We start from the raw sequence: 9,767 nt of genomic DNA, 5'->3' as shown, positions 1-9,767 counted from the left end.
AGGAGACGCGACCGGTACGCCGTAAGAAGAGCATGGCATGCAGAAGGTGCAGGACGGTTTAGTAGTCAAGTCATGGCGTCTGATGAGTGGTCGCTTGGCTAGGAATGGATCAACCAACTCGGCCAGAAAGATGACCGGATCATTCACCTGACACATGCTGGCGAGGTCTACACGGACGGCACGTCTCTCACGCACAGTTCCAGGACAAGCAAGCACCAAACACATGCAAGCGGCAGTCGGGGCTGGAGCTTGGTCCTTCGAACGCCAACGCAACGCACTGGCACGAACGCCAACGCAACGCACTGGCACGAGCAGGCGTAATACAGCCAGCCGCAGATGCAACAGGTCACCCTTCCCAGAGATCGTCAGGTTAGGTTCAGGTCCAATCACACAATCCCTGCACGATTTTGCTCATCAAACCAGAGCGAGCCAGCACTCGTGTACAGGAATGGATAACGGGAAGCGAAATCCGAAGCAAATCAGTCGCCCATTCCACCTGCTCAGGTGGCAAATTAGAGCAGGGGCCAGCGGCTCTGCACTTGATCTAGTTTTGACAGGACTGATGGTGAGCGTCTACCGGACCAAGGCCCCAGTGATCGATCTTGAAACTGTCTACATGTATGGAGCTTGAAGGTCATGTGGCAGCACACTGAGCTGACCCAACCCATATCGGTTCATCAGTCATTACACAGGGGGAAGTACAAATGGGGAATTGGCTGTTCATAAATCGAACAAGCTCCTATTATTGGCAGCGATTTCACACACTTATGTCACGGTTCGGCCATTTCACATGATCGCTAGATAACCGGAACAGCTTCTCAAATAAGTACAATAGACAAAGCTAAATGCTATTGATTAGTGCGAAGCTTACACACAACATGAGCTGTTTAGTACGATAGCCAGGCGTCTGTATTCTTCACATGACACTTCAGTTACTTACATAGAAGTAAACATCTCGATTCTTTCAACATGCTGGGAAACCAGGGGATCCAGGATGCTGATCCATGTGCTGTAATCGATAGGTGATCCACCTCCAGGCTGAAGGAAGCCATTTACAAAGAAGAATGGTGCGCCAAAAACTCCCCTAGTGCACCCATACTACAACAGAACGAAGCCATCATATCATTAAGAATCATTTTATCAATGGTGCCAACAGTGACCAAATTCACAGTAGATGTTTAAAACTTCTAATATCGTGTGTGGTGTAATTAGAAAAGCTAACCTTGAATGAAACCCTCGCTGCCGAGTCAGTCCTCGGATCACTAAAGCCTGACTGGAACTCGGACATTGAATTACCAACAGTCTGCGCTGCCATCTTTGACATTTCTACAGCTACAGCAGTGCTAGACAGCGACGATGTTGCAGAATTGTAGAACTTTTCCTGCTTGTGTTCATCAACGTCGAAATTCAAATATATCAGAAAGACATTAATGTAGTAAACAGTGAGAAAAAGGCTGTAGTAGATAAATTGTAAGACGGAACAAAGCTATGTGCTACAACTTGCTGGGCTGCAATAATGTTGCCTGCTTTAAGAGGATACTGAATGCAAGATTTTATTTTATTTTATTTTTTCTGTTTGCTTCCTAAGTAGTAATGGTATACTTCATAAACCATCATGATTGAGTAATTAGTCAAACACTCATCCCCTCTTAGAGCAACTGTCTTAGAGCAACTGGTATGGGCACAAAACAGCATGAGATCGAGTTAGGACATATGTTGCCTTTTTAATTAGGAGATAAGTTTGATAATTTATGATTCGATTTGTTTAAAGATAGAATCAGCTAAGAAATAAACAAAGTAAATATTAGAGCCCGCTAGGCGGGACGATCTAGTTATACCAGTTACCCATCATCAATATTTGGTATCCAGAGACACTGATTCTGTTGCCCTCCATGCCGCCGCCGATCCTACTGCCCTCCACACCACCACCAATCCTGTTGTCCTCCATGCTGCCGCTACTGCTTCCCCCACTGCCACTGCCATCGTCGCTACTCAGTTTCCACCTACAGCAACTGCCGCTGCTCCTGCTGCACCACATCTTGTCCCTGCGCTGCCGCCACCAGATTCTGCTCCTCCATGCCGCCGCCGCCCTCCTGCTCCACGCTGTCGCCACTCCACAATTCTCCCCACACCGTCGACCATTAAATTACTGCTGCAATCACAACAAGTTCTACCGTATTTCCTTGTTCTACCGTTGTTGTTCTCTTTCAACTGCCAGATCCTCAAATCAACAGCCGGCCTGCACCCCCCATTATGGGTGACAACGCCTACATCATAGAGCTTCTTGGCAAGATGATGGAGAAAATTTTGGTGAAGGTTGAAGCAATCGAGGCTCGTCAACTTAGATGGGCAAAAAAATTCAGCACCAATGAAGTGGACATGCTGCACCACCTGCCCCAACGGTCACATTAGCACAAGTCGCTTCGCCTCAACCAGTGTCGGCTAAAGGACTACCATCTGCTCTCGTGGCCACACATCCAGAGCCTACCATAGTGCTACCAATTCCTACTGTCACATGCATGAAGGTAGAGGAAAGTATGAGGCAACATTGCTCCCATCTGTGGCGTCATTGATCATCAAACAATCACCCGCTACTTCTACTCTGATGTCAATTGCATTGTTGGTGGCAAATGTCCCACTCTCAATCCAGGTGTCTTAGCTGCTACAACGGTGCCTATGCTGAGAAACAAGGATGATATCGTCTCTATCCTTCATAATGTGAGCGTGTTCAAGAACTACAAGGAACCTTCCAGGAACATCAGATTTTCATCAGCATGGGGCTTTCATGGGTTAAAGCCATGGCCGCCACCATAGCTCAAGGATGATCTGTTTCATGGCAAGGAGGGAAATAATATGGGCGCAATAGAGCATGAGATCAAGTTAGGAGATAGGTTGTCTTTTTAATTAGAAGATAAGTTTGGCAATTAGGATTTGATTTGTTTAGAGATAGAATCAGCTAGGAGATAGAGTTGGATTTGGTTTAAATAGTAGTTGGATTAGGATTGGGGCTCTTTAGTTGGCCGACTATATATAGTTGGCAATAGCTATGTATTAGGATTAAACAAGCAAAGAAATAAACAAAATAAAGATCAGAGCCCGTTAGGACTGGCGATCTAGTTATCCCAGTTACCCGTCCACAATAGCAACACTATCCAATGATAAGAAAAGAGGACAGCTCAATTGGCATGAGAACAAACGAAAAAGGATGACCTAAGGATACACTTATTTTTTTGCAAAAGAGGGGCAAAGGATAAACAATTATATATGGAGTGGTATGAAAAGGTAAAACATTGTAATGGAGAATGTTGTGGACCTGGTTCTTGAAGAACAGCTCCAGCAATGGATATGTTGATGATGAATTCAACTTGTTAGCTATGTAAAGTGCACGACAGGCATGAAATGCATAGGTGTGGTATCTGCAGTTTTTACAGTACAGTAAGAAAATGTAAGAATGAGCTGTTAGGGACTTACTGATATGAAAACAGTAGTGAATGCTTTTGCAGTTTAACAGTCCAAAATGCGAAGCAGAGTAGTACACAAATTGTATTGCCAACAAAAAATGTCTGCAGCCTAGCATAGAGAAGCAAGAGTGGTTCCTAGAACTATGTAAGGAACCATGTATTGCCTAATTGGAAAAAACAAACTGACATGACAGAGTAGGGAGATGCGATCATTGGTTCAAATAGCATCACATTGGTATACAGTGGATGCATTCACTTGATTATGCAATGGCATGGTTTTGTTTTAGCAAATAGCAAGGTTGATTATCTATCTTGTTCTGTATTTTTTTTTAATTTACTATTGGGAACTGGGACTTTTCTCAAATAAATCAGAAATTTCAACAGTTCTCAGGAATTGAGTTTAGAGGTAACCAATTGCAGAAAGGCCCTACCACAATTCTTTGTTATGTATGATTAGTTACAAAAGTGCCTACTAAAATACTTTGCTATTCATTGTTGCCAGCCAATGAAACATTGCATCTTAAAATACAGTATAACAGTACAAATCACACCCAGCCAAACAGGAACATATCCAAGCAACAACACACATGTGCAATCCTTTATCAACAAAAACACATCCATTAAAAGATTAACTCAGATTCTTAAATACTTGAATGGCAATGAGAGACGAATTGGCTTGCTATCATGTGCGACACCAACACCAAATCAGTGCCACTCTACCTTGATATAACGATTATGAATCTGTAGCATGTTGTCAATTCCATTACATGCATTATACATCAGAGGATCCTCAACGAACTAGTCATTCTCCAAAAATTGCCAAGTTAATTAGTGTAAATACTTAGTGAGACTGCTCAGACTTGCCAATTTAATCAGTACAACCGCTTTACTGAGACTACTCAGATTTGCCTCGTAAAGGGCAAGTCCAGCAAGTACCCATCACCCTGCCGGATCCCTGTGCGGCACTGCAGATGTGGCAGGGGGGCGGCTCTGTGGATCGGTAGTTACCGTATCCAAATGCTACAGGGATAGAGGGAAGAGGCACGTAACTCAAATTCGAAATACTCTCTCCCTTCCTTTATTACTGTTCACAGAGAATAACATATGGGTCTGGAGGGAGAAGGTACTCTTTCTTTTCCTTTATTACTGTTTACAGAGAACCCCGTATAGGTCTAAAAAGATGAGAAGAGTAATAGAAGTTAAAAAATAGTGTAAGTGCTGGTAATAAAAAAAAATAAAGAATGCTCTAATAATGTTAGAGGAGGTTATAATAGTTTTATAGAGAAGGTTATAATAGTATTATAGAGGATGAATTTTATACTATCGGCTTGAGATGACATTAATCAGTGCAAATACTTGGTGAGAACTAGACAAGTCAGACTTGCCAAAATTACTCCCGCACAAAGCATCAGTCACTTCAGCAGGATTCTTAGCATCAAATAGCTACTTCAGTCACTCCATCCAACTGCGGGGTGTCAGCTGCTCAAAAACCACTAAAAAATTCACCTAAAAAAAACTCCTGATAGACTATGGAAGAAAGATCACTGTAACTACTCATGCTACAATTGTGTGCTCCGAGCCTCCGACCATGTACAATCAGATCAAGAAAAACAAGATAAATAAGTGGTGGAGCGCTCTTACGGGAGCGGGAAGGGGTGAACGATGAGGGAGACTCGCGGCGCGTATCGCTCGACGGCGAGCTTGAGCGGCTGCCAGGCGTCGCGGCTGTCGGGGCAGAGCGGGTCGAGGAAGGCCTCGACGAGGACGGCGTCTTTCCAGGCCGCCGCGGCGCCGCCGCCGTAGGCGAACCCGTCGTAGCGCTGCGGGGCGGAGGCCTGCGCCTGGAGGACGAGGAAGTAGTAGGAGCAGGAGGCGGCGAGGCCGGCCAGGAGGAGGAGGCGCCGGAGCAGCGGCGCGCGCGGGGGCCTCGCCATTGGGGCTCGCTGGTGTGTGAGCTCTCTCGGCTCTGCAAAGTCGCCGGCGCGCTGGGTCCAGGAAATGGGGAGAGGAAGGAAGTCGCGATGTGATCGTGAAATCTAAGATATTTTTCTTCTCTTGCTTTGGTTCAGTTTTAATTTGGGCCTCTGTATTGTCAGAGGTTTGGGCCGAAGCGGCGGCGCGGCCATTCAGGAGGAGAAGGCGCCGGAGCAGCGGCGCGCGCGGAAGCCTCGCCGCCATTGGAGGAGCTTATTGGGCTTGGGCTTACCGTAGTGGAAACTGATGCAACATGTGAGCGCCACTTCCAGGTTTCGGTCCTCAATTTACTAGGCTGAACTATTTGGACTTGAATCCTAGCATTTTACTGTAGTGCGTTCCATAGAGATAACTGGATTCATTGCACGGCCATGGGCCATGGCATGCTCCTCTTACGATCTAAAACGAAATCCCGACACATTGTCTCTTTGATCACGCTGACCTTGCAGCTACACTAAGTTTACGAGTAATATTGTTTCGCAAAAAAAAAAAAAGTTTACGAGTAATATATGCGCATGTACAATGTAGTACGTGTTTAGGGAGATGTCCACTCGGATTTAGATCCCTGACTCAGCATCCGTGCTCATATTTATAAAAATGTATATATATAATATATACTTGACGTGAATGCTGTGTTGGTATAGAGATAAAAAAAATATACTTATTTCATCTAAAATAATATGATAGACGAAGTGCCAGTAGTATGTTCCTGCCTGTACCCTAAAATACTATGATCGTGTGACAGAATTCCTAAAATAAATTACTACGACAGCTGATTTTTGTCAGGACGACGCCTGTACCCTAACAAGCAGATTTGACGCGAGAAACAGAGCGAAACAAACGAAAACGCAGCGAGCAGGAGGCGGCAGTACCGCACGACGGGACAGATCGAGCAGGGCTGACTTGCTAGCGCGCTGCCCCCGCCCCCTATCACGTTTCATCGATCGGCCCCAGGCAGCCGCGCGGGCACGGTGCCGTGCGGCAGGCAGCTAGACCGAACCGGCCGGGAACGCGGGGTCCACGGCGCGACAGGCGACGACAGCGGTCACGGCCTCGCGTCGCGTACGCATCTGAGGGCATCTCCAGCTGCTTTTTTTATCTTTCGTCACATTTCTTAAAGTTTTTTTTCTATCTTTTAAAAATTAGCTCTTTAAAGTTTATCTTTACGCTCAGCTTCATCTCTATTTTTACTCACTTCTCTACTCTCCTGTTGCCCTCCGACATAAGTCGTAGGCGTACTCGTATGCTACAGCGAGCAGAGCAGGGTAGGCATGTGTAGCACTAGAGGCCTACTAGCTCGAGACGACGGATTGGGAGTCGTAAAGAAAAGAAGAAGAAAATGGCGACGCTGCGGCAGCTGCAGTGTGGCTCGAAACGTTGGTTTCCTCGCGGAGTGGCAGCCTTTGCGGGGACGCATCCCCCGTCGTTGCCGCCCGTTGCTCGCCGTTCTTCCCATACAGCCCAGCAAACTGAAGCTGTGTTGAGTTAAAGAAAGGCAGGTGGGTCCGGAGTACGTGATCATATCCTGCTCCAGTAAATAACGGATCAACGGGGCAGAGATTTGTTCACGAACCGAACCAAATGGAAAGACAGGCAGATGGTGCAGGTACACACGCACATTAAGATTGGGTACTGTTAAATTAGGTATTAGTGGTAGCAACGGATTGATATAGCTAGATATGCGTATAATCACAGTCAATATATGTATGATGTTTGTTAATGAGATTTAGTCGAAGCTCATATCCCGGAGTATGATTACGAGTGTTACTTCCTAAACATCAATCGCTTCTAGGTTTCGAAGAACCGTTGTCAACCCCTGCGAGCCTGTTACTGTGTCATCATATTTACAACAATGGTCATCTGAAAAGAATCTCATATCTTCTAGAGTGAAGTGAATAGGTATAGCATCAGGTTTTTTTATAAACTAAATGCAGCGGATTAGCAATATACAGATAATCTGCTGATTTTTCTAGAACCTCCGCGGATATATTGTAGGTTTCAAGGAAAACTCAATTAGATGCATATGCAATTCAACATGGATCAAATCTATGAATTACCTAGTACCAGTGAATGTATTCTAACTTATTTCATCAAATAACTACAGCTCAAACTTCAAAAAAAGTATATTGGAACGAAAACATAAAAATCAACGGATGCAAGAGGATGCAACAAATATCTTTCAACCATTTCCTCAATCAAGCGACTACAAAGATCAAACTAGAGTTGCTTACTCAAATCATAGGTGTAATACAAACGTTACTAAGGCTCACTACAAGATCGAAAGCTCGACAGGCGACACTTAGCAGTCTAGGTGAACGGACCATCAAAAGTAATAAATATGAAAATCACTAGGTTCACGAAGAAAACGAGTGCTCAAAAGATAGATTTGGATCTCACTAGCACTATTCCTCACTGTCACTCAATCCCATTCAAGATTTCACCTAGAATCATAAAAGTGAGTAGAGAGAGAAGCTTTAATTGCTTTTAAGCTGTTTGTCTTAAGTTAGGTCGAGCAAAATGAGCTGCATCTTTTGCGGAGAGAAGGTATAGCATATAAATACTTCACGTACAAAAACTAGCCATTATACCTATGAAAATACGGATACTTCGCAAAAGTGTGGACACTTTGTAAAACCCAGTTAGCCGGACTCCGCTTAACTGCGGACTGTCCTCCAAATTAAGGATCCCCCGTATTTACATCACAGAAAGATTAAAGCTAACATAGGTTATATCTTGTATTTGATGTGGCTCTCATTTGTACGAGCACTCCTTCTACGTAACCAAGTGAATTTTATATCCTCATAATAGTACGGTGTACTAAACTTAATTCCGAAGGATAAAAGAATTTAAATTTATAAGATCTATGTATTGCTTCTTCTTTTTTTAAGGAATCACCATACGTTAAATTCTCACATGATTAAATTACATATATTCATACTTAAAAAGTATCATTAGTTCTTTAATTATTTTGTTATTATCACTAAAATCCACTTAGACGGTCTAAAGCACATTCACCGTCTTCTCATATTTATAAGCAAATCTGATTTACAAAAGCCCTATTCTAACTCTATTATATATTGTTAATACAACTCTAAGTTATATATAATCAACTCCGTACCATTATTAACACATAACCAACATGTACTAACAGTTCTTTCCACTTGTCGGTGCGAATACAATCCTGATGGAGTCTCAACTCCCAAGCAGCGCGCCGTGCACAAGCACCAGACCGACGAGTGGACGACTAGCTTATCTTTCTTCCTACTTGCACACACGAGTCTCACAAGCCCGGGACACAACCGGGAGATCGATGAGCTCAGTGGCAGAGCTAAGGTCAAAGTTTACCACGACATATGCCACTGCGGTTTGGAGTCAGGTGAATGGACTTTCACTGTAGAATCCTCGATGACGTATGAAGATCATGAGGGACTCGTTAGGTTGCCGGTATGCTTAGCCGGGCTAGTATCTAGTGAATTAGGTTCATTTAAATTGTATATATATATATATATATATATATATATATAAGTTGTATATATATAAATATTATTTATTTAGTTAGCGGAATGTATTTAGCCTAACAGAGAAGAGATGATATTTAGTTATTTGTATGAGTATATATATTGTATGAGATTAAAATAAAAAATATATGTTAGCATAATGTTAACATGATGTTAGTGTATAATGAGTTAATGCTCATTAATTATACGTTAATATTATTATTAACTGAGCGCATGTATCAGTCTAGCTAAAAAAAGTAAAACATTTTTGTTTTCATTGAGCTAGACTGAAATAATATTTTTACATCTGATGAATCAGATCTAAATACTCATTCAATTAATCAAATACTAAAAACATATATCCCACAAACCTAACCAATTCTCATACAGACAACTAAATATCCCCATACTATTTTTCTAAGGCAGTGTTTGGTTCCAGAACAAGGCCATCCACAAGAAAAATATTCCTCTCGAGTTCGAATGAGCCGATCCAGCAAAAAAGAGCCGGATTAGCCCGGCCGCGTTCGCTAGCGTTGGCTGACGCTCGTGTAGGTTCTTGTGATTTAGAGTTTTCTATTTAACTCTTCATTTTATTTAGAGTACAAGAATAGTTTAAAAATTCTAAATATTTTTATTGTTAAACTAGAGCTCATTAGCAACCTATTTTAATGGTATGATCTAAAAAGACTAAGTCAATATTTAATTAAAATTCTCTAAATAAACTTACTTTTATAAATTTTAGCAATTTTTAATGCATCAAATAAATTCTAAAAATACGAGAAAATTTACTAATATTTTTCACATATGACGTACTAATTTATATAAATATTTTTAA

General features: G+C 42.6%; 1 protein-coding gene across 1 annotated transcript; it reads right to left on the bottom strand.

The window, feature by feature from the left end:
- Positions 1-705: 705 nt before the first annotated feature.
- LOC133901748 (uncharacterized) lies at positions 706-5,500 on the bottom strand. The gene is made up of 4 exons (XM_062343223.1): positions 5,103-5,500; positions 3,314-3,416; positions 1,223-1,381; positions 706-1,098 (listed from the first exon to the last, which is right to left on the bottom strand). The coding sequence occupies exons 1-4, from the start codon at positions 5,393-5,395 to the stop codon at positions 937-939; spliced, it is 717 nt and encodes a 238-aa protein (XP_062199207.1). The 5' UTR covers positions 5,396-5,500; the 3' UTR covers positions 706-936.
- Positions 5,501-9,767: the final 4,267 nt, after the last annotated feature.

The sequence above is a fragment of the Phragmites australis genome, chromosome 20 (assembly GCF_958298935.1).
Source record: "Phragmites australis chromosome 20, lpPhrAust1.1, whole genome shotgun sequence".
NCBI lineage: Eukaryota > Viridiplantae > Streptophyta > Magnoliopsida > Poales > Poaceae > Phragmites > Phragmites australis.
The sequence above is the reverse complement of the archived record's forward strand: the minus strand, read 5'-3'. Positions and strand labels throughout refer to the sequence as shown.